This window comes from Eptesicus fuscus, chromosome 5 (assembly GCF_027574615.1).
Source record: "Eptesicus fuscus isolate TK198812 chromosome 5, DD_ASM_mEF_20220401, whole genome shotgun sequence".
In the NCBI taxonomy this organism is placed as follows: domain Eukaryota; kingdom Metazoa; phylum Chordata; class Mammalia; order Chiroptera; family Vespertilionidae; genus Eptesicus; species Eptesicus fuscus.
The window spans coordinates 69,646,221-69,673,013 of record NC_072477.1 but is presented as its reverse complement, the minus strand read 5'-3'; the positions used below and the strand labels follow the sequence as shown (position 1 = coordinate 69,673,013).

Sequence of the window (26,793 nt, the reverse complement as noted above, 5' to 3'; positions counted from 1 at the left end):
TCACAGAGGAGCAATTGGGAGACTGGGCCGAAGGGACCAGGGTGTCTCCTTAAAAGAAGCTGTGTTAGAGAATCACAATAAAATAGACGCCCTAAGAGAAGGTCACACAAGCCCACAGTGGAAGTGTTCAAGGACAGAGATGACAAATTTACATCTCACCCAGGAAGCAGACTAGTCTCTATAACCCATAAAATTCTACATCAAACACTGATGTACTTGCATCTGTAAAATATCTTTAATATAGGTCTTTAGGTAAAAGCACAAAACTACTACATATAAGGGTTCTTAGTTGCAAAGGTATCCACACTCAAAATAGATTAAGAATATTTCAGAAGTAGCTTGTTATTCTAACTTGTCAAGTCACTCATTTGGAACCCAATACTAGCAATTAACATTTAAAAAAATCCTAAAGTGACCAAATTATTTCTTCGAAATAAATTATACAAGGAGGCAAGAATTTGGGGCTTTTGGGGGAGATGACCGGAGAAACTAGGATTTGTAGTCACTGAACCAGTTTTTCTAAAATCCTTTTCATAAGTGTACCATTTTCTCTTAACTTTTGAAACCTGGATCTCCACTCTAAATAAAATAGAAGCCATAAAATACCTTAAAATAATGTCTAAAAAATCTTAAGACTGCTAAAAGAAACAGGCAGAATATAAAAGAGAGCAATACCGTTTTGTAAATTCAAAATAAGGCATTTTATTTTTCCAAGAGAATTGCTTAAGCTCATAGGAGAAATTATAGCCAAGACTAGAACTTTCAGCTGCTGACACTCTAGTCCGTGTCAGTGACCTGCTCAGAAGCCTACTCAAATGCTTTTACTTTGCCTCAAGAGCAAACTATAACAAAGGGCACGAGAAATTTCCACGGACCCAGATGCCCAGGGTGAGCCAATGTGACCTATGACTCAAAGTTCTGATCTCCAGTTCAACACACTTTGCATGTGGCCTTAACCTAACAAGTCGGTCCTCCCTCTTATTGAGGTCCTTGGGATAATTCTGATGTCCGCCCATGACACTGACCTATTCTAACTTGTCTTCTTAGAGAGGAACCAGGACTGCTAAAGTAGGCCTGAAAAAATACTGAGAATGCCCCTCCTTCAAAGTCAAAAGTTGTAATAATAAACAGCAGAAATCAATAAAAAAACTTTAGTTGCAAAAATATAAAGCTTTAGAAAGGAGTGTAGACCCCAAAGACATGATCAAAGAGGCAGGGGAGACTTTCACAGGGAAGACTGGAACATGCAACTTTAGTCTCATCTTACTTTGTCTGTGGTCTTGTCCTATGACCAGGAACATTGAACAGGTCAACCAATACTAAAATCAAAATAAATACCCATGTCTATCCTGTGCAACTACCTGGAAGAAATTCCAATGAGATCCTTCACAAATTTTAGTTTTTTCCTGGAAAGAACAACTATATGGTATAAAATCTACATTTAAGAACTCGTAAAGAATTTATCCAAATTGACATTCTCCTACTATTTAGTTCTATTACGTGACACACTGATTTTCTAATAAATATTCGGTTTTCAATTTAACTAATCTAACCTGATTTTTACTGGAACATATGAAAAATTTGGCAACCAGTGATTTTTGTACCTTCATCATCATCCTATTCATCAAGATAATGACTTAGCAAATTTTCTTTGTTAAGTTACCTGATTGTTAAACAACATCAGAAAAATGTTGGAAGACTCTGTGTGGCCTTCAGGGAATGTGCTAAGATGCCAATTCTATCTATCACCAATAGTTTCTCAAGATTATACATAGCATTAAATACCTGCCATCAAACCAGAATTTATAGGAAAGATTTCTAGATATAAGTTGATCTCTAATGCTGCTTGGTCCTATGATGGATGAAACAATTTGGAGAAATGTCTTAAAAGACAGAAAACATACAAAATATAAAGATTTTCAGAATGGGGAAAACACCTCCAGCCCCAATTTCCAAACTGATGAAAGGTATCTGATACCACAGACACCTCATCTCTTCTTATAGACAGGGTATGGCCAAGTGGTTAAGTGCCCGAGTTTGGGGCAGACAGACCTGAGTTAGGATGTTGGCCTGGCCACCTTTTTTAGCTTCTCTAAGCCTCTGCTTTTCCAACTGAAAAACCGACACAAGTTATAAAGATTAGATTACACTAAATATACGTAGCACAATATCTGCCATAAAGTAGTTTCCAAATATCGGCTGTGATAATGATAATGTTTCTGCTATTGCTGCCAAATTTGGGCATGTATATCATGGACACTTTTTCTTGATTTAGGTCTGATATTTTTAATCCAACAATGGTAATAATCAAATAGAAGAACTGGGGCTCAGGCTACAATGAAGATGTAGTACTAAATAAAGATGACATCTGGAAAGATAATAATTAGATCCAAGGTAGCATTCTTTAAAATTCTTAAAAACAAGGAATTAGCTCAGACATCACATTATTTTTCTCTTCCCTAATGACATATGAGACATTATAAGGGTAAAGAGAAGAACTGCCTTCAGCCAATGGGTGTTGAATTGCAAGATCTGAGTTAAAACTCTTGCTTGAGTCAAACAGTTCTTAGACTAGAACTGGTTAAGGTATGAAACAAGACAATTTGTTTAATATACAATAAATGAAAAACTTGATCAAAGGGACTTCATAGTAAGTGATTTCTGAGGAGAGTAGTTACCAAAGCAAAAAAATAAAGAGATACTGAAGTCTAGTGATGTCTTGTTCTGATATCCCAACCAAAATAAAATATTATTTTTTCTAAACTTAAGAAATCAAAAGAGAAAAATGCCTCATCTCTGTCTCCATGCAATATATCAAATAAATAAAAAACTAGAAAATTAAAGATGACTTTATACACATTCACTTATTCTCAGGGCTGAAATCAAACTACAATATAGAGGTACTATATTGAGCATGTTTGTATAATTATGAAAAAATATCCCATAAATTTATCAAACTTTAAACATCCATAATCATAAAAAAATCTATATCATTTATAAAAATTTAGAAGAAAAGAGACATTATGAATCATACTGGAATCTTTATAGTAAATGACACAATAAAACATATCCACAAGGGTAAAGTAAAATTTGAGAAATTAAAACAAATTTAGGTTGATTTTTTATTGGCGTGGAAAATAAAATATTTATTTTCATTAGTCAAAATAATTGAATAATTAATCAAGTCTTGGCTTAATTTTAACTGTGCAGACACCATCGACATTGTCCCAGAACTTGAGCAAAAGAGGGTATAGGAAATTACTTACGCATGGGAAATTTTTATTGGATTGCAGTATCAAAGGCCATTGTCTTTAAGAAATCCTGAAACTCTATAGGTTTTAGGAAAATCAGGATTAACTTCTCTTTAAACCACAAAACCAATCCAGTGAGTAAAAATCAACAAACAAGCACAACATTTCTAAAGAGGGAATAAATTATCTATTGTCTGCTATCATTTCTTAGGCAACTAATTCCCTCTGAAATGTCAAATGCAAAGATAACTGGATATTTACAAATGTATCTTTTAAATCTTTACGAAAGTATAGAAAACTATAAATATAGGGTACTAGATGATTTTGAAATTATCCTTTATTATTCTCATTCTTATCATTACTCACGAGCTAATATTGCCTGAAGTTTTCAAGACTGGGTCAGCTAGAGTTGAAAACTACTCACTTGGTCCCACCTCAAAGTATAGCCTTTCAAAAATGCATAATGTAAATTCTGGAAGCCCCGAGACAGGCTGCAGTTTAAGCACTTTATCTGGGGCATTGCAGGCAATCAAATGTGAGGTCATGGCACCTGGGCGTGTGGCTTCATGCTTTTGACACTACCGTAGGCACTGAAATACATCTCTGGAGATTTGTCAGGAACAACCCTGGAAGTCAAGAACTAAAGAGAGTGTCAAGAAATCCTTTAGAGAAAAAATATTGCCAAAGAGAAGAGGAAACCCTGACCGGTTCTTTTTTATTCTGTAGTGGGGCAGAAAATAACTTTCTCAGAATACTCAGGATACCTTTTAAGTAATTCAAGAGCTCCGAAGAATTTGAACAATACACGTGACTGACACTTTGGTTTGAATATTGCAGAAGGACTTTTCAATTACAGAGTGTGGTTTTATTTTATTGCTTCGATGTTTTCATGCCAGATAAAAACAAGATGTTAAAACCCATTTATAGCTAAAGAGTAATCATTCTGATTTAATTTTTTAAGTCCATCTAGTGAGTGCTTCTAGCAGGTTGCAGAGGTAATTAAGCGATGTTGGAGAGCAAATTAAAAAGGAAATTGAAATGAACATCTTTGAGAAAGTCTTTTTATGCACACAAAAGTATCTTTTAAAAACCCACAGTATGAAATATGTACTAACTCTCCAATTTTTTTTTTTATCCAGTTGCATATGTTACTAATGGAACTGGTAGATTTTCTTTGCGTGGCAGAATTCTTATTATCTCCAAAGCCATTGAATGTCTGATGCAAAGAGCAAATAGTAAAATGCAAATAAGCATTATTTAATTATATATGAAGTTGGTGATTATGAAATACCAACTTCATATCCAACTGCCAACTCTTGGAAGAAAAGCAGGCTCATTATTTTATGGCTCAGCACCTCTTGTATTCTTGTTCATTTCTAAGTACAAGGAGAAGAGAACTAAGCCTTCAGAGTATACCAACTTAATTTTTTTCCTCTTTCCTTCCTTCTCAAAGATTGACCCTGTGCATTTGACCAACATACATGAAGAAAAAAAAAGATGGAAAAAATTACTTTTCAAAGCATAAGTAACTGATTTAAAATCGTTAACAAGTGGCATGTGAGAGCTCAGGCTCCAGTTGAAGAAATAAAAATAAAAGGTTGTAATAAAGAATTAATAGAAGGGTGGCAGTCTTTTGATTAGAGAGATGGCATGGGGGTTATAATAACTTTCCCAAGACAGTCAGTTGCCATCATTACATTTTACAACATTTGTGAACTGAGTGTCTTCCTATGCAAAACGTACTTTGTAGGTAAAGAATAGGAAAAAATTCAATGGCTTTGTCTTAACTCTCCTGCATCTTTTCTCTATGGTGATAGGCAAGTAATTGACCCTCCTCGTGGCCAATCTTGCTGCCTCATCCAGAAAATGGGGCTAAACCTGAGAAATTCTGTGGGAATCAAATGAAAGATTATGTAAGAATGTATTAAGAAGCAGAAAAATAAAACTAAAAGGTATCACTTTTCATATGCAATTTGGAATTTGAATGATATTATTTAAAAAGTAATAAATACAGCCTTTTAGAACTGGAAAAGACCCAAGAATCCCCCAATAGTCTCATCACCCAGAGATATAAGGTAAGTCCATGAGAGCTTATAGAGATGATGATAATATTAACAACTAACATTTAATGGATGGTTATCACATGCCAGGCAGACATGATCATCTCATGCTCCCTCATAACGTAAGAACCTGGTTTACAGGTAGCTAAAATTGGAAGCTTGCCCAGGCTCTTCCGATCTAAAGTTTGAGCCCATAACCGCAGGGCCTCACCAAGCTGCCCCACACTGCACCTTCCACAGGCTAAATGGAAGAGCCATAGTCAGAATCTGGTGAGCTGGGCTCACTCCATTCTGGACTTAAGGTAGATAATAAAAATTAGAAAATGCAAAAAAAAATAAAAAAGGAAAAGGAGAGTGGGACTACATTCGACTTCAAACCAAAGCATGCTACCCGGGAAACAGAGTGTTTTGTCTCATAATTCTCCCAGATTTATACCCTGACCTGAGCCTCCTTTGCCTACAAATCCTATCTCTGTATGTCTGTGTGAGAGGACCAGGAGAAAATAGAGAAGCAAAGTATCTTAGGCTATTATTCTCATATTTTTAGAAACCACATTATACTGTATACTGAAACAGAAATTTGAAGAAAATTAGATGGGCTTAATGTTAAAGTTATGGACCCCAAACTAATAAAAAGTCAGTGATCATATGCATATTATTATGGAGCATGTTGTATTATATATGCCTGGCCTGCATCATCTAACTTAATTCTCCCAGAATCTCTATAAAGGTGTGGCGATCCTCATTTTGTAAGTGAGGAAATTTAAACAAGTTAAATAAGGTCACACTGTGTGTGGGAGTCAGGATTCAGAGCTAGTTATGTGTAACTCCATGCTCTTAAAAACAAAGTTATGAGCTTTTATACAGAGAACAGAATGATGGGTGGCGGAGGGGGTGGGGGGCTGGGAGACTGGGTGAAAAAGGTGAAGGGATTAATAAGTATAAATTGGTAGTCATAAAATAGTCACAGGGATATAAAGTACAGCATAGGGAATATCCTATCTAATAATAGAGTAACATGTAAATTACCATCACTCCGCTACGCCCACGATTGGGCGGCAGGAGGCTGGGGGGCGGGACTCGGAGTGGCCTATCCGGCCATTGAGAGACATGGATCTGCTGCCACTGAGGGGGGCTACCCTGCTGTTGAGAGGCGGAGGGGGCGGGACTCCCACCCCCTGCGCCTCTCAACGGCCAGATCCAAGGCCGCTGAGGGGGCCTGCCACGGACACCCAGCTGCGCCTCTCAACGGCAGGGTAGCCAGGTGTCCGCAGCAGCCCCCCTCAGTGGCCGCGGACCATCAAAAGTGGGGGAGCTGGGTGCCTGTCTGCTCCGGCACGAGGCCTTTCAGAAGCCACCGCGGAGCCGGAGGCTTCTGAAAGGCCTGGTGCACCAGCGGACAGGCACCCAGCTCCACAAAGAAAAGCGAAAGCGTGTAGGGGACCCTACACGTGCATGATTCAATCATGCACTGGGCTTCTAGTAATCAATAATACTGTAATAACTACGTATGGTGCCAGGTGGGCGCTGGAAATATCGGGGGAGAACACTTTGTAAAGTACATGATTGTCTAACCACTATGCTGTACACCTGAAACTAATCCAAAATAACACTGAATGTAAACTGTCATTGAAAAATCAAATTTAAATTTAAAAATTTTAAAGCAAAGTTATGAGCTTTTGAATTTTGAATAATAATTTCTCCATACTGCACAGAAACACTTCCCTTAAATCTGTAGGAGTTGGTGAGATCTCCAGCCATAACCTTGTGCCTGCTTCTTGGACCCCTAACTACCAACTCCACCTAATAAATCCGTCACGGACGTGGTGACTGACACTTTGACAAACTCGACCATTTCCCGTGTGCTAACATTCTCCAAGAGGAATCAAACCCTAAGTCAATACTAAGAACATCTACTACGTTGCTACAAATTATTAGCTATTAACTAGTTGTCAAACTGCAATAATTTATTCCATCTATGTGTCTTTCTCACAAACTCTGCACAGCGCATGGTGTCAGATATGAGAGCAGGTCTATGGAGCAAGGGGTAGGTGAGTGGCCCTCCGTAATCAAGATTGATTTCTCGGCTTTTGTTTCCCTTACCTCCTGCTGTCAAGGGTACCATAAAAGCTCAGCAAATGTTATCAGATAACATGGCCAAAAAGAGGCCAGTCGGTTTAAGTAAAAAGTTAAAAAAATAAAATAAAAAGTACGCTGCTGCAGATGAAAAAGTTAAAATGTCACAGCTTCAGAGATTAGTGTCTCCAGAGTGATGTTTTATGAGGCAAAAAGATGTCCATGAAGTTAGGGCTTTCACTACCCACCTACAAAGCAGTAAGTTTCAAGGTTCCTGTCAAGTTCAAAGGGAAGCTCACTGATATTTCTGCCTTAAATGCCCAACATATGGAGCAACACAGCAATATGTAAGAGTAGCATTCTTCCCTCTAATTTTTAAGAAGTCTGACACATTACTTTTCAGTGTAAATTTATTTCACCCAGGGTCCAATTTTTGTTTTCCTTTCTTTCTTTCTTTTGTTTTTTTTTCCAGCTGAAAGCAACTCATGCTTTATACTAGCGGAAAATGAGCAACTAGAATTCTATTTATAATAAGAAACACAGTGATAACTCTCAACCATCAAGTAGCTGATAGCTATGCTGGGATACATAGCTCATGTGTGCAGAAGCATCAAAGTCTGGATGCATAAAGAACTGTAAACCGTGTTTCTACTCTCAGGTTTGCAAATTGATTCATGGTATTGAAGATCATTGGCTCTCCAATTATCATTGGCTCTCCAAGTTCCTATCAATGAAATAAGGACATCTTTTAGAAGTGTTGCAATTTTCTGAGCTAACTGCTCTAAAAGGTTCAAAATCGGGTAGAAAAGCTTCTTGACAAACAAGACAAAGTCAGGCTTTTTCCCACCAGGCTGCAAAGATAGTCTTGGTTGTATCTTAGCCGATTCTCATTTCAAAGGTGGTGGGACAAGGCATGCCCAGCCTGATTCTCCCTCCTACAGCCCAAAGAGGGCGGCACACTGATGTGGGCAATCCTGCCACAATACTCAGGAGTAGAATGTATGAATGCAGAGGCTTCCCCCTCACGTGGTGAACAAGAGGAATCAAACTCTGCACCTCCTGAATGCCCCTGAACGTGATGCCTCCGGGCACCCTCCAACAATAGGAAGAGTCAGGGAAAATGTTACTGCCAGTAGACGCAACTCCTACCTACTGGCAACCAGTTGGTTCTAACATTCTGCTAAACTGGAAATCCCAGAACATCAAGATTCAGGCAAGTTGTTTTCCAGAAACTTCCCAATGGGTGGACAGTATATCCAGTCCATTGCTCACCATCTGAAGAGAACAGAGCCCAAGCCATCCACTCCTAATGAAGAAAGATGTTTTCTCTCCTCCTCTCCTCCTACCCCCTTATAGATTTACCATCCAGCCTCCAACTCCGTGGCTACTCTAAAAATAAATTAAAAAGAAATAAGTTTGCTTTTGAGGAAACGTCATATACCATGCATCAAACTAACTATTAATACAATTCATAACGGGATTCTGCTGGGATCCTCATTTATAAATTTTTGAGGATGTAACCAAATGTGCTTGCATTGAGCCAAACACTCCAGGGATATTCAGGAAATATAGTCTGATTAATACAATAAAGTAGAACCACAAGGATAGCTGGGTTACAGAGCATTATGTGCAAGGATCGCTGAAGTCCACCAGACTTCTGACCATAGAGGAAATTGCTTTTTACACGACTGAAAATTGATCCTGGGCCCACGCGGACCTACCTCTTAAATACAAGATGCAAGAAGACTCCCGAGGATATTAAACCCTCTCTGAAAGTAGTTCAATGAAAGAAGCAGTCGAGGACAGTTTTCCAGAGTGTGTTCCGAGGAAGATTGGTCCCCAGAGACAATGCACAAAAGGGTTTCAATGGTTAAGTGAGCCTGCGAAGCTCTGTGTTTCTACCCCTTGCAGACTTCAAATGCACATTAGCAAATTAGAGGATCTGAAAATTCCTGTGCTAAAGGAAGCCCTGCTCGACTCCAGCGTTCAATCTATTTAACCACAAAGTCTTTTATTTTTATTTTTATTTTAGTAATGTCTACTTAAATATCCTTGGAACCGTGGTTTTTCAAATAGTGAAGAATATATATTTACTCAATCCTGTTGAGTCATTTCTAGTTGTTAATAATTATAGCAATGCTATATAAATTTACAAAATGGTGTTCTTATACACAAGTTTCAAGAATGATGTTATATATAAATTGTGAATCACGATTTAAGTGCTTAAATTACTTTATAAAGAATGTCAAAGCTTTTTTTGTTTAAAGCTACTTGAAATTTGCTTCTTCATTCAAAAGAATATTCACGCTTTCAAATAAACAGTATTTCAGGCAAGCATACGGGTCTGCTATTTTGACCGTGGAAGACATCGTGGAGAACTCGTCATTGGCATTCAAAAGGAAGGCGATTATGTCACTATCCCCATTCAGAAACCTTCAATAGGTCCCTATTACCTACCAAATCAAGCACAAACGCTCCAGCCTGCTATTCAATGGCCTGCACAATATGGACTCAATCTTCCCGTCCAAAAAAAATATTATTGAAGGCCGGTTACGTTATCACAGCACAATGGGGGCAGAAGGGGAAGATGCCGAAGACCTGAAAACTGTCCTCAAGAACCTTACACTCAAATAGGATAACAAGTAAGTCACGTAACCGATCGCTATAGCACAGAAGAGCCTGACTGTCAGCGGAGCACGTCGGAGGAATGTGGAATAGGACTTCAGAAGAAAGAAGTTACTTCCAACTAGCTGAGCCTGGGCTGGTGGAGGGCGGAGAGCCCAGCGGAGGGCAGGTAGATGCTTTTCCAGCTTTACAACATGCAGCAACTTCCCTTCCCTGGGTATGAAGGCAGGATTTCATTTTTAGGTGATTCATCATGATGTCAATCATATGGGACTAATTCTCAAGCTTTTTTTTTTTTTTTTTTAACAGGAGGGGGAAAAAAAAGCTATTTTAAAGGCAATTATCAAACCAGACAATATTTATAATGTCTTATTGCCTATGAATCAACCACAAAATCACTGTCATTTTATGTAAAGCGTGGCATTTAATCCTAGCCCCCAAATCTGTTCAGATTAGATATTATTTATTGCTCCCATTTTGCAGATGCAATGTTGAGGGCTGGAGAGTTGCCCCTGACCGGTGACAGATCTGAGGATTTAAAGGCGGGCAGGACAGTGCCAAAGGCCACGTCTTTAACCACTGTGCTACACTGCCCAGAATTAACTTATGCCCCCAAAAGAGTCATTATTCACCCAACACGCATCAGAATTTCCACTTCAACAACTGTACATGTGCAAACAGAATATCCTTTCTCCTCTTCTCCACTGGTTGATCAATGTCCACACTTTAAAACTCACTGCAGGGGAAAAAGAAAACTAGACTGCAGCACCTGTACCAAGGGAAAGGCTTGCATGTTATTTGAAACTCTGCCCCCTTCCCATCTTCCCACGTGTCATCTATCAGTCCTGTCCCCCCATCTCTACTGCCACGGCCTTAATGCAGCACTCGTCTGTCTTCTGGAGTATTAACCCATATCCTATATTCAGTCTTGTTTCCTTCCAGTGTATTCTCCACATTCTAAAAGGGCTTTGAGAAAAAAAAATGTAACCTTCATCATGAACTCCTTTTGCTTAAATTCCTTGAATGTGTCCCCCACACCCCAGAGCAGGGTTTCCCTGGGGCATGGGTTAACAATTCAGGCTCCCAGGACTGCCCATGGAGACCCTGATCCTGTGTAGCTGTGGCCGGCCTGGGAATCTGTATTTACACGTCCCTTAGGAGCAACTCATCCCCAGGTAAACTGCTCCGCAGGATCAGGTATAAGCCTCTTACTGTGGTAAAGGAGGGTCTGTGAAGCCCCTGCTCGCCTCTCCGGCCACCCTTCCCCCCTCACAGTCTCTCACACAAGCAGCAATATCGATCCGCACATACCATGCTGCTTCACACTTCTGGGCCTTCGCGTTCGTTGTCCCATGTGCTCCCCATCCCTCCCTACCACGTCCACCTGAAAACGCCCTCTGAAAGCCACCAAGACCTTGTACAATCTCACCAAGTCTGTGAAGCCTTCCAAACATAGTTCAGGCAGAATTCCTACTCCCTCTTCTGAAACACTTTACACTTACATGTTACATGCACGATCAGAAGCATGCATGTTGATTTGTTTACGTTACTGAGTTACTAAAGCATATAAAGAAAATACGGACCACACCTTATTCAAATTATATCACTAGCACCTAGGACAGTGGTTGGCACGAATCAGATGGGTCAGTAAATGTTGAAGGAAGAGCATATTTGGGGGGTTCCACTTAGTCATCAACCTGAACTTTTTAAAAGCCGATGTTTAGTTAATCCTAACAACTATCCTATGACCTAATTTTTATTCCTAGTTTACAGGTGAAGAAATTAACACGTAGAAACATTGCCGCTTAGAAGTGTCAGGGCGAGGGTGAGTGTTCAGAGCCACCTGCTTCCAAAGCTGCCATCCTCTCTACACCACACTGCCTCCATGTCAACAAGTCTTCCTCGAAGCATCCCCCAAAATGCATATCTATCTTGCATAAGAGTTAGGTATATACATGCCACGGTGCCCCCACCTCCTGGGTGATGGTAAATTATTGAAGGCAGGGACCCTTGTAATTTCTATGTTTTTATTCACAGGGTGCCTTGCTCAACGAATATCTTTTGTGTATTGAATGTAAGCAGCATACACTTAGATGTCTTGAGAGATTGAGAGCTTCCTCCCTCCAGACAGATGTGAGTACCTACATATCTGCCCCAATGCACAACAGTATGCCATAAAAGGATACCCACGAGGTAGATTCAACAGGCTTCCAATAATCCAGGATTTATCAGCTTTTCTTCATCATTCACATTTAGTATATAGAAACTTTGGAGGTTTTATTTTAGTGGATGGCATTTATTACAAATGTTAGTTGGAAGGAGAAATATGAAATTTTACACTCCTCATCTACTTTTGAAAATCTTCTAACTTAAAAAAATGAATTCTTGGTTTTGAGGCAACAGTAACACCTCTAACTGGTAGTGAGGGTTCAGGAACAGTGTTTTGATGAAGCAAATATTCTACTGACTAAAGGGTAACCAGCTACATCTTGTATGAATTATCAGCCTAAAAAGAATTATAACCCAGTAAAATATACTCAACTGGTGTAAATTTCTCCTGAAAATCCTTTAGATTTTTTAAGCTATTTGGAATACATTTCAGGAAAGGATCTAGTCTCAGCCTCTGTAATGATTAGCATTTAGTGTTCTTGTTAAGTACATTTCCACACCGAGAGCTTCTAATTGATTAGATAATGATAATGGAAAAGTTGCTCTGTGTTTACAAAATACCCTTCATACCTACCTGGCTGAACAGTTGTTTGATATTAATGCATCACCTTAAGTGCCCTACGTCTGAGTTGTGACATTCTACTATCCCCAGAAAATGAACTGGGAACCAAGAAAAGAAAAAGCTCTCCTGGTAAACAAAAGCAAGAAACAAAAGAGTGCCCTAGGCAAAAGAGAGGCAGGGGCACACTTCCTCTAGGTCTCCCTCCATTATCCCCCCCTTTTTTTTCACTACAGACAGGGTGGGGCCAAAATACCAGTAGCTTTATAGTTGTGAGTACACGAAACCCAGAGTTAATTCTTGTATTATTATTTATTAATTATTGTATTAATTTTCATCGATCAACTTCGGCCCAGCCCTGTAGAATGAAATGGGCCACTTTCATTTTAATGAGAAACTAGATTTTAGTGTCATCCCATCGTACTGTCTTGGTCATTAGAAAGGAAGTGAGTAGCTCAAGACTACGCGAGACAAAGTTGGTAGATAAAAATGGTTTATATTATTGTCTGCTGTGACATCAAAATATTTTTAGAGGCCAAATTAAAAACAAATGTCAGCCTAGCAAAATCAATAACAAGTTATTCTCCTACTATCCACCCCCCAAAGAAACACCAGTAAGAATTTCAAGAAACTCTCTGAGGGTAGAAACAGAAAGACGAGGAAGGGGGAAAGAATAACATGGCGTCAGTGTAGACTATTCTTCCGAAGCGAAGTGAAGAGAAGACAATGAAGGGGAAAATAGAACACGTGTAGTACAATGTATAGCAACACAAGGCTGCGTTTGATGCTCTGGAGGGCTTCAACAAGTACTGTTCAGCCAAAAATCAATTGAAAAATCAGCATGATAACAGAGCATGAGTTGCCCTATAATAGCCTTAAGACCCCCAAGGCTATGCAAGTCGCTTTCATCTGCCACACTGCACTGACTCCAGGGGAACCTCACTTCCCCGCCCTGAGTACTGCGCCCGCCTGTGTTTCTAACCTACTGCTTACCCTCTCTTGAAAGGAGAGCTGTCAAGGACTGATGATGTTTTAAAGTGGTTTTTAAGAATTTTTTTCCCCTTTTGCTTTATTCTTTATCTTTTCTTGACATTTGCACTCAAATTCAGCCTACAATATCAGTCATAGACTATTTCCACAATGTTAACTGGCCAGGCACCATCTCTGGATAAGCTAATAATCTTGTATTTTGTGTGCCTTAACTAACAGACATGAAACTGCCCCTTAATGAAATCAGAGTCCCAGCGTATGCAACTGTGAGCAATGCGCAGCATTGTTATAAATATACATATATAGCTCATTCCAAGATTTCATCTCAATATTTCTTCGATCACTTCCTCACAATGTCTGGTTTGTTCAATTTATATTTCTACTTGGCATTTGGTGTAAACCCCCAAAGATAAGATACATCTGTCCCTTAGTCACCAATCTTGGCATTTTTACCTTAACTCAATCACGAAACGATTGGTTGGAAATTACCTTGCTTATTATTAGCAGGAATTACTCATAAGAAAACATTTTATTTCCAAACTTTTGAATGCGGCATGAGATGTAGCACCTCAGTAGTGACATATCAGAGCTTAAGGAGGACATATAAACACCCGGATCCGTGTGTGAGGGAAGGAAGAGCTAATTGGAAGTCAGCTTCCCTGTGATTATCAGTTTGTCTATGGGGAGGGAGGACTCCTCTGAATGGCACTGTAAATTCATCCCTGATTATGGTGTTAAAACCAGAGCTCACTGCCACAAGCGCCTCCAAAGCCCCCCAACCCAATCCATTTTGTTTACTTACAAAGGGTTGTGCACTGTTTTCAGAGAATGACAGTTTTCCATGCCTTGATTTTCTCCCGTTTTAAGAAAAATTAATCAGTTGCACAAGCCAGTTGTCAGATTTCACTTCCCTCATGGCAGAAAGCACACATATTCATTGTCTGCTATAAGAATAAATTTTGGTAATTTTTCCCCATGTCAATATGAATATTAGACTGACCCAATTAATATGAAATGCTTCTATGCTGCTGGAACAGACAGTGCTACAGAAAGAGCCATTTGCACAACCTGTTCACGATTATGGGCCATAAGGACACAAAGATGGCACACACATTTGTGGGCCATCTGAATTCTTATACGGAAACGGGAGGGGGGAGGGGGAGAGGCATGACATGAGCTTGACTGTCGTGGGTCATGTTTTTTAATCCGGAGTATTGGACATGTAACACAGCAACAAGAGCTGATCATTTTGTTTAATCACCTTTTGGATCTTTGCCAGATGGTCTCTATTGAGAGCGCCGCAAACAGAGAGAGATGAACTGCATCTAACACGCCACCAGAGCTTTCCCGTAAATGTCTGAGAACTGATTCCAACAAGAATTTAGTCTCAGAGCAGAAAGGGATACATTTAAAAACTATGTGCATTAACTATACTTTTCCCCATAGAATCCTCACTTGGCATGAATAATTTACCCACTCTTATGCTAATGGGATCATGAAAGTATCCCTCTGTCTTTAGTGCAGCTATTCTCAGCTTTCAGTAATTACCCCACCCAGTGAAAATAACATGGCTTCTGCATTGAACGGCCGACTAGTACCTGACAATTAGAAAGAGCATGGCTGATGGTGGAAGGATCCAGAGCTGGACAGAGAAACCCCTGGCACCCAAGGAAGAGGACCGCACAGAGCACCGTGGGTCTTGGGGGAGGATGCACGGGGTGGAAAGCAGGGGAAAAGGGTAGGAAGAAAAACGGTCTCTTGTAAAGCTTTTCTTTTCTTTTCCTGACTTACCAAATTTTACTTAAATAAAAGTATGTTCCTCTTTATAAGTGTAAAAGACACTCATGACAAGATTAGTTTTGAAGAAAAAATAAATAAACGATATCTTAGAAAAAGAATTAGAGTTGTCTTCAAAGTACATCTGCATTAAGTATTTATTTTATCAGAATTTTTAAAAAATCTTAGTGGAAAAATCCTCTGCATCTTGCTTTTTGGAGGGGAAAAAGAGGGTGGTTTTTTTTTTTAAAAAAAAAACACCCTCACTCTCAACCTCTGTCCACAAAACTCCATGTTAGGTAGTTCACTGTGTAAAAATTATCAGGCTAAAACATCTGGGAAAGAAAGCTATGAAACAGCAGGGAATGTGGCTGGTTTATTGTTTATCTTTTGTTTATGAGGCAGTATTCAAGTTTAATTACTACTCTAAATTAAACTCTAACTGGCACCAGGAGACATCCCTTTACATGACTAAGTTAAAAAAAAAAAATCTAGAAATCCCAACTCTGGGTTTTTCAAGTAAGTTGATACATAGAGGAAGAAATTACTCAAAATTAACAGCAATTACAGAAAGCTTTTAAGCATTTATGGGCACCATTACATGTTCCTAGAGCATTTATTTATTAGAAGAGTTTCATTTTATTTCTAATGGTTACTATTTTTTAAAGTCCTAAGAAAATCAACAGGAATTATTTGATTGTTTGCTGGTGTTCAAAGGATGCTATATTTTTGACATTATTTTTTGGGGGGTGAGGGGAGAGAATGAAAATGAAACATACATATTCTATATACAACAGTTCCTCTTCTATGGCAATGATAAATTACCAATTACATTCTCAAAGAATTTTCTCCATACAATTAAAAGAACAGGAAAGAAAAGAAATGTCATTGCATTTATTGTAACAGTAAGTGACCAGTTTCGGATGAACTTAGCTCCAGGAAAAATAAAAGTTAAAAGCAACTAGCAAAAGATTATGCCAGATGGCATCTGTCATATTGTATTTAGGGTTATTTTAAAGAGATTGCCGCCACTATGAAAACATTCCATTGACAGAGTTTTCCTAGACTGAATAAGAAATTCCAGTAGAATATATTCAGGACCACCGTAAGTAGGATTGAAATACGCCCCCCCCCACCCCGCCCATGTAAATATAACTGGAATATGTTGGTGGGGGAGAATACTATTTCATAACTATCGCATATATTATAAACTCAGAAATGTAAGACTATTTTAGATGTTTGCTTATCCAGAAATACTTACATCCAATATACAAGGGGGTATTTTTAGGTTTCGACACCATGATGGCTAAAGAACTGGATAATAAATAAATAAGTATCTAGCAATGGAATTCTAGTCTCACTGCCGGGGTGATAGATAGGGACATCAAGGGAGGGGGCGTCTGGCAGGTGGCTGCATGGGGAGGAACTGTGCTGGCTTGTGCAGCCCCGTGTCCTGAAAGATTAGAGAAGACGAATGCATTTAGGTTAAACTGGGTCTGGCAACAGCATGGTTAACGTGTGTGTGGCGTGCAGTGTGAGCTCAGCAGTTACTGGGCCAACTGTCTCGGTATTTCTGGGAATCCTGCCTATTCACAGTGCAGGGATTGTTCAATTGCTGCAAAATGTACAAAATGAATTTTACAAAAATGAATTGTAAGGAAGGCCCCATTACAACGATTTTACAGCAAAGATGTCAACATCAATTTTTCTTTCATGCATAGCTAATGATTAAAACAGCATATTCCATTTGCCTAAGACAATTCATTTCATATTGGCACATCAAAATATTGAAACACCAAGTTATCTTTACTCTACCCTTTTTATTCATTGCTGCTGAACCCATACCATTGTTCAAACCAGGAAAAATAAAACAAACTTGGCACGGAATACTTAAAACAAAGGCTCATCAATATTCTCCAATTTGTCAACATCTCAATTACAGCACTGGAAAAAATGTAAATTTCATGTGCTCTAAACACTGAGGGGTCTATTCTCTTGCCAATTCACATGCGTAACTCCCATCAGCGTTAATGGGAGTTACACAAACCCATCAATAATAATAATACTTGTACATATACTGTGCCTTTCATCTGAGGCGCTCAAAGTGCTCTGTGAACAAGGGGGCTGCTTCCCACTCTTTGCTCTGGCAAGACACACAATGAAATACAAAGCAGCTTTTGACTCAGCAGGTACAGAGTTAGGGACCCCCAGCCTTATCATCAAGCCCCATTTTACTGATGGGGAGCCGGATACAAAGAGAGCCAGTTACTTCCACAGAGCCACTCGTCTGCACCCTAAATCCGTCCCAGAAAAAAAAAACAGATTTCTTTCTTCATTCTAAAATGACTATCAAGCAAACTCCCTCCCTTCGGCTAGCTCTGAGGAAAGGAAACCAGAGTGAATAAAAGTCTGGTTCATATTTATATAGTTTACTGCTAGGCTTGGGCTGTTTGAAAGACACAGTAGAGTCAGTTTCACATTTTACCAAGTTTGTTTCTTACAAGTTTTAAAAAATCTGATTTTTTTTTTTTCTTCCTTTCGGTTTGTTGCACAAACACTAGGGAGGAAAAGATGACCTTTCACCTGTGTAACTGTAGCTCTTTCACTATCAAGTCATAAAATGAGGTATTTTTACATTCCAAAGTAAAAATTTGTATGAATCATTTTAGTAAAAATATTCCCAAAAATTATAAAGCAACATAAATGCAGTATTGTTTTATAGCATATGGCTATTAAAGTTTAATTTAAAATGTGTAGGAAAACACTGTATTTACTACAATTCATCCCTATTTTTTCTGTTTATCATAATTTGTTTTGGAACTGAATCATTTTACAGTTTTCCATATGCCTGTTGTGCTAATAAATTCTGAATACGTAAGAAAAACTCTTTTCTAAACTATAAACTTGGTTTCTAATGTAATATTATAATATCTTTAATACTAAGAACATAAATTTCCCTCTTAGGTTTTCCATTATACATCCACCCTAAGATTTAACCTGGGATAAGCATATGCGATTTAGTCAATATCTCTGTTGACTTTGCCCTGAAGCAGATAATTAATCTTTCCCACAGAAAGCTACCCTGGACAATTCAGTGGGACAAAATATAAAAATGTCTTGAAAACATGTTTAAAAGACTAATAAGGGCATGGGCATGACAAAATATGCTTGAGTCTGGCCTTCAAAATGTAGGGTCTACTGTAAAAATCAGAATACCCTTAAACATGTGTTTTGGAACCACTGATGTGCGAAGCCAGGTAAGAAAGTCTCCATGCCAAAACATTCTCCATTTTATAGGAATCATAACTTCTTTTGTCCCTTACATTCTAATACGTAAAGTGACTGACTTCCTAGTACTCATTCACATAAATTACCACGTCCATTCTTTAATCCCACAGAGATATGGTTAAAGAAACAAAATCCTGCAGGGATCAGATCCTTCAGCATTGGATAAGGGGGTACAGCTCCCCACAACATAGAGGTTTGTGTACATTGTTTTTACCCAGTGTGTCGGTCTCAGAGGTTTTCTCTTTCTTCACCAAAACAACAACAACAACAACAACAACAACACAAAACTAACCCAAATGACAAAACTCCATGCCGTGCCCGTTACTGCAACTGTTCCCTGCTCCAAACCCTGGGGTCTTCTCTCTCCCCCTCCCCTTGTCTCTGGTCCCTTCCTGCTATCTCCCTTGCCATAACTCAACCAACCCAACAGAACCAGTCAGTTTTAAATTTCAGTTGGGACCTTAGTGACCTGTTAATGAATCTACAGAGAGGAGAAAAACTCACAGTGTTGAGTTATGCCTGGTGTTGCTAGCTGACTTGGAGTCAGAAATGCTTGAAGCGTTAACGTAATTGCAAGAATGTGAAAAATGAAGCGCTGAGCTCCTGAGTGAAGTGAAAGGTCAAAGTGAGCCTCACACACAAGTCTTTGGAAGATAGCCTCATTAGACCATTAAGTCTGCTTCTCCTTTCCCCCTCTTCTGCACGGTGTTTAGCGTGTTTTGTTTTTATTAATAGATACATTTCCCCCTTTATGTGGCAGCAATTTGGGGTGGTAGGAAGGGTGGAGTCAGAGAAAGCTTTCCAGATTTAACCACATTGAGAAGTCAGTCCATCACCATGACACAGAACTACAATTAAGCCGCTGCATTGCAGATTCATTGAATTTACGTGCATGTCACCTTCCAAATGCCATGGAGTTTAGTTGTCTTACATAAAATATACCTGGTCCAATAAAAACAGTACATAAAGCCTCAATACATATGACTCACATGTTCTTCCACAATGTATCATCTGATAGTATTCATTTCTGTGTCAGTTGCAACTTGCATAAACCTAGATTCTAATTTGGACCCATTCTCAAATTAATGGCATCCTAGAAGGGACATTTCCTAGATTCCTCCAGAACACCAGGAATCCAAAATCCATGGCCAGAAATTTGGAAGAGTGAAGGCACTCACCCTACATCAACCACCCTCTTGTAAGTGGCATATATGACTACGGCTCAAGCTGTTAAACTGTCCTCTACTTTGAAGACTGTCTAATACTTAAATAGTGTGGCTATAAACACAGTCATAATAGAGATGAAATAGACCTAGGAGATCAGACACCAGATAATGTAAAATATTAAAAAGTAAAATCTATACACTTTTCTGGACCACATTCAGTAATGCATCTTCCTTTAAATTATCATTTTAGCCATAGAAGAGTCATCCCTATCAACATATAATTGCTCTTTGTGCAATAGGTGAGTTTTAAATGGTAAAATTGATTCCAAATCACACCAGGCTTCCTTGTCATCTGCACTTCATGTCCCCTTTGCCCTCTGATTATTTTAATTTTTAGGACTTGTGACAAAAGTCACCATGACTGCTGAATGGAAACAAATAAACATCTAAGAATTTCAAAACCCAGATTCCCAAGATAAGATTACTATATAAAATTCATGCAGGACTTCTGGAGCTAAAAAGAATGGATTTTTTGCATCTTCTGTGCTTTAGATGCATTATTGCTTGATTATAGAGAACTCTTACAGTGGGTACTGCAAACAAAATATAGTGTTTATAGCATAATTAAAACTACTGCACCTAGCTGCAAGGGAGCTCATCATTCTATTTCCGCACACACAGAAGTGTAGATAACCAAATTTGTAAAAGAATTGGCAGAACTAATCAATTGTTAGTGCAATGCCTACTTAAAGACTAGACATCTCACTTGGATTTTTTTTAAGTAATATAAGTTAAAGAGAGGAAATACTAAATAGTCTCCTAAACAGCAGCTGATTATGCTCCCTAACCTGCCATCCTCTTGTTTACAGGGAGGCAGATGTACTGAAGTCATAAAATATTGAAGTTATTTTAGTCATGCCTACTTTGCACAAGGAAAATGCTTGACCTTTTACCTTGCTCACTGCTGTTGTCTCCACTCTGGGAAGCATGACCCCCGCTGGAGGGCCCTGGGGTGCCTGCTGAGTGGGTGGAGGTTGCATCATCGTGATCTCGCCAAGATGCAGGATTCTGATGTCAGGATTCCAAGAAATTTGTTCACAGTTACCATTTCAGCCATAAATGAGGAACCAAGAAGAGAGGTACAGAGAAAAACAAAATGTGTACATATTAGTATTTGTGGAATTAGGCATCCATAGATGTCATGCTAAACTATGTTGTCTTTTCAGCCATCAGTACCAAAAAGATGCTTGGTACATCAATGTACACATTTGTTAAGACAAATTGATATAGACACTTAAAATGGGTACATTTTTATTACACACAAATTATGCCTGAATAAAGTTAAATTTTAAAGTTAGGAGGAAAAAAAGCTTACTTAAAAACCTAAAAGTCCTTTTTCCTCTTGCCATCTTAATTAGGGCATACTCTTCCATGAAATAGGTCCCAACGCTATTGTTTGCTAAATACTTCAGAACATTTAACATCTACAAAACTCAGCGAGTCCCTTAAAAAATAAAACAAAACAAAAAACTCAAGAGTGTACCAGACAGCTCTTCGCACCTTTCAGATGCATTGCCCTAAAACAGCCTGACCGAACCTTCAAAATTGTCATCAACTGATTCTACAACCAACAGGCCCAGTGATATTAATCACAGCATCAGTACCTAATATATGATCAGTTCTGCTTTAATTTGCACAAACAGCAAGAAAAAAAGTGAAACAACTAGGAGCCGTCAGCTATCTAATAAACCGGACAGGCCTCGCCCGTGAGCTCCAGGGGAGCTTCAATTCGCAGAGCGGGGCTCTTTCCTGGGAGAACACGACTAGTTTCCAAGGACATGCGGGCAGACCCCGCTATAGCTCATGCCACTTCGCTGAGTGTATTCCTCTCCTGGCCCTCCGCCCCTTTCCTGATCATTCCCAATACCCTGCTGCTGCTTAAAGGAAAACAGGAATTCTAATGTACAGGAAGGACTTTATCAGCACCACATGAAGGCAGGCAAGAGATGGAATTTCCTCTGGCAGAAATGGGGAGTAGGAACGGCACGTGAAACACACCACCCATAGGCCAGCGCTGTGCACTTGTTACCTATATGCAGTGACTTCAACTAAGCGCACAGACTTACTGGCAAGTAAATTCTGGGGCAGGGGGATTCTTTGAGGGAAAACATTTTTAAAAAAATACCATCAATCTCTGAAAGTACACTATTTCTTCTTACAAGAATTGGTAAGGATTCAGACAGACCAACATGCTTATAGGCAACAGGCAAACATTTTGACCATCTGAAAGCAATCTTGCAGTGTTGTCAGTGTATACAGTTTATCCAGAAGAAGAATCAGTCTATCATTTTCCTCAACATGAACTCTATAATGTACATCTAGAACATAAAATTTTACCAAAATAAAATTTAAAACCAAGCTGAGACCAAGTAGAGGACTAGTCTTACTTGGAACAACAACCGAAAAAATCTTATGTGCAGTTACGCTACAAACTGAGTGTAAATTAATATTTAGCATTTTTGATAGATAAAAGCTATAGAGCTTTGAAATGACCCAAAGCTCTATAGATTAATAACCTCTATCTCAAATAATGCTACTGGCATTGCCATCAGGTATGCAATTGGTTCAAAGTGAAAACCCCAAGCAGAAATTTAGTGACTATAAATACAGCACAGGTATAGATCTTTAAACTAAAGATATGTTTTAGGAAATAGATTAGAAAATGAAATTGCGTAGAATAAAATGAAAACCAAGGATCTCTGTTTCCTATATTAAGACAAAATCGTGTCTGCGATCTCTCTTTTATATCTAAGTTAGAAACCACTCCAATAGTTCCAACCTAAAGATACTAGTAAATAGAATAGTATAGCATCTCTTGAAGGTTTGTAGCCTCTTTGTGTCAGCTGTTTGCTGGCTGGTAATCAGATAAAGAGAAAGAGAGAGAGAGAGAGAGAGAGAGAGAGAGAGAGAGAGAGAGAGAGAGAGAGAGAGAGAAAATAGCATGGTGTGAGTTTAGTCCTGCAACAGCACTGGCTACAGGCTTCTTTTAGAAAATGCAAAGGCTGCAACACATTCACCTAAGCTTAACTTTACAGTGTACACAGCAAGTGATGTTAATTTTATGCACTGCAGGCTTTTTATTAAGCCGGCTGCTATAAAAGCTCCTTACCCCTCATGAAAATTACAATAATTAACCACTAACACCTCGACTATGTTTTAAGGCAAATGTCATCCAATAGCTATTAGATAATTGTTGAAATGAAGCTCGAAGAGGCTTTCTGTTTGGGCACTCGAGTGATTTGAAGGGATCACCCAGAAGGACTTCCTGCACCTGAAAACAGTGGTTTGTCCCTATCAGCCAAACCTGTACTGAGTTTAAAGGCAGACCTCATTCATTTATAGTTCAGTTTATTTCTTTCGATGGTTTTTCTGGAGGAGGTGTTTTCTAAAGTAAAGGAGTAAAAAGTAAGTGACATTAGGCAAATATTACTTTAAGAGCAGCTAGTTCCTCCAAGCGAGTTGGGTCTTTGGTTTTCAGCCTAGACCTGAGGTAGGCTCAGGTTCACTATCTAACCCACCATGCCCCCGTCTCTTCCCTCTTTGCTCCCAGGTGTTTATTTCCATGGAATATCTCAAGTATTAGCATCTAGTTTCAGAAACGGACACAACCTAAAGTGCACCATGATATTCATCCAACTTGACAGCAGGAAAGACAGATTAAATCCCTCTGGGGTTTCAAGGCTGAGGAGTTGCCCTAAACTTGAATGTACTGGGCTACACCATGGTGACCTGACCATAGACCCAGACAAACATTGATAATCTGGTCAATGAAAAAATTGCTCTCTTTGGTCATAAAAAATTATAACCTACATGGTCAGATAAAATGTAATCCATTGCCCATATCACCAGTTTTTTTTTCCCCTTAAATAGAAATATTTGTTTATATCACAACTCCTTTCTTCTTCTTTTCCCTCCCTAGATAGTTTCCAAGTTTACATCCTTCAAGAATAACAGCCTGGCTTTCTGCCAAATGATATGCAGGAGTTTAGTGAATCTTGAAACCAAAGTGGCATATGAGAGCATGTAAAACACATGACGTATGTAGAAAAATAAAGAGAAATGCTTTCCGTGTGCATGTGTGTGGGTGAGCATTCAGGTGTATGCATTCCACAATACATGTCCTGTTCTTCAGCCAAAAGTATCGGGAAGACACCGAGGGCAAGGAATGAACATGTTTCTATTCCCAGTGGCTCTAATAATTGGGAGTCAAATATGGTACTCTTCTTGCTCTTATGTAATTGCGTTAAAGAGCTGTGCTAGCAGGAGAAAGGCAGTGAATACTGAGTGGAGCACAATAGAAGGAGATAGAAAATAGATACAAGAAGCGAGGTCTCCAGAGGCAGTATTTTCTATTTGCTGGGCTACAGACTCACAGCTGATAATGCAAGTTGTAATTAATATAAAAGCAGGAGACAAGACGGGGGAGCTTGTAGGAGCGGGGCCACAGGAGATCACTCTGCCGCTCTCCTCTGTTTCTCATTTACACACCGCTTTCCCTGGAAAACACAATCCTGCCAGTGTTTTCTCCCTTGAAAGTTAAAAAAAAATTGACTTAGCACCATCATTGAATTTTGCTAAATCTAGAAAAGAGCAGAGAGAGGACAAGCGTCTCCAGGCATAGGAAGCAGACTGTATGTGCACCTCTTTTGTTGAGGTTGCAGATATGGTGGATCTGTAACGTTTTACACCATTATGGCATTTCTGTGGGGGATCTGCCTAGGGTTCTCTTTAATAAGTCCTGGTACATGGGTGATAGTTTCCTGTTTAGATAACGGCACACAGCTCATGGTTCTTCCACTCACAGGGCTGATGTAGTAAATGTATGAGGGTTTCTAAATAAATTCAAAAACTGAGTGGGTCAGTATAATGTTATGAGGCTTCAAGAAAGAAAAAGAAAAAAAGGCATACTCCACACAGGTTTTATCTAAAATAATCGGAAGCATCTCAGGCCCCTAATGAAAAGGTGACTCAATGGATGTGGTTAGGAGAGAGCCTTCGCTTGGAAGGAAGACTCTGGTGCCCCCTCTAACTTATCATGTGAACTTGAGCAAGTGTCGTTCTTCATGTTCTTGGGACTTGTTTCCTTTCTCTCTCCAAAAGGAAGAAGTTAGGAGAGATTACGTAGATCACTTTCACTTCTTATTTCTGTTATTAAAAATAATTTAAAATAGCATTTGATTTTCTAGAACCCACACAATGAAAACATATAATACAGAGTCAAAAGTTATATATGAACTTGGAAAACACAGTAAAGCAATTCAGAATAGTGTTCATAGGTGGAATATATATATATATATATATATATACACACACACACACACATATATACACACACATATATATATATATAATATGCAAACGGAGAGTGCAAAACTAATTTGACTATATATGTTTAAACAACAAAGGCAAGATATGCTTGTGTCAGTACACATAATTGATACCATTAATGTATTCCCTATGACTTCATGATGTTCTCACTCTTAACTGACATTATGCAAAAAAAATATGTTTTAAAAAATAGGATGAAGACTCCTATCAGAAGGTATGCAAGGCTACAAAACTTAAAATGTCAATAGTATGGCTTGAAAAATGTTGGAATTTCCCTTTGCTATTCTAAAGTTGACACAAGAACTCAGGGGAAATGTGTGTGCTTTCAGAACATGGACTCAATCTGTAAAAATGCACAGAGAGCCAGGTCTTTCCCTCATCCTCCCGCATCCACCCCTCGGTTAAGCTTTGGGAATTAATATAGGCGCAGCTCTCAGAGAAGTAGCAAGTACTCATTGCAAATGATTCCTCCATTTAATGGAGCAACTTTTAGAGAAGATGGAAATTTCTTGTGTTGTTAGTGTATTATAATATGTCTCCTATAGTTTTGAATTGCGTTGAAATATTCCATAGAGTACCAGTCTGAAAACCATAAGAAAATGAATTTTGAAAAATATCACAATTTTAATCCGAGAGTGAATGCCTGTGGTTGTCAAGTGCATATTTGTTTAATTTCATCTCATCACAGTGACACTGAAAACAGACTCCAACTGCACAACCTAAGTGATTTAAATAATATAATTATTCAACATGGGAAATCGACAGAAAAGCTATCAACCACCAGAAACTATGCAACAGCAATAACAGAGAGCCTATGCCTTCAGCATGTCTCCTGGAGTTGGTGGACATGGCTGAGAGATAGAACTTTCCCGGAGCAGATCCCAGAGGCTTAGAGAACACACTGTAGTCCCACACTAGGAAGAAGAAACTAGCTGCTAAAATAAATCATTAATATTACTAATATTCATTTCAAATCCCATGATTTCCCTCTTGATAGTCTATAGATCAATCACTTAAACCTATCGCTCTGCTCACTGCCCACTCCCCTCTAATTTCTCAGGTAATAAAATAATTTCCCTAAAGACACTTGCCTGTATTCTGTCAGGAACAAGGTTCCGGGAATTCTCCCCTCTGACTTAACCCATTCATTAGAATTGTAGTGACATGAGTAAACCTGACACGTTTAGAGATGCAAAAGAAAACAACAGCATCTCTCCACTTAAATTACAGCTATCAACATAAAAATTAAAATATTTTTCTTTTATTAGTCATATTATCAGAGCCAGTCAATTTTAAGGCATTTGTCATGAACTGTTGATAAATACAGTTGTATATTCTTCCTTAAACTTAACTGGTCCAAAAAAACTAAAATATTGCTCCTTATTAACATGGATTAGGAATAACAATAATATAACTGTACTTACCTCAGAGAATGTACTTCAAAC

At 38.8% G+C, this 26,793-nt stretch overlaps 1 protein-coding gene across 2 annotated transcripts in view; it reads right to left on the bottom strand.

Annotated features, from left to right (window-relative positions):
- The window catches only part of MEIS2 (Meis homeobox 2), a 204,170-nt gene that overhangs the window by 167,421 nt on the left and 9,956 nt on the right, over positions 1-26,793 (bottom strand). For both annotated transcript variants that reach the window (XM_054716372.1, XM_054716373.1), the window contains exon 7: positions 20,914-21,028. In XM_054716372.1, the coding sequence (XP_054572347.1) occupies positions 20,914-21,028 (115 nt within the window). The remainder of the gene's footprint in view (positions 1-20,913; positions 21,029-26,793) is intronic.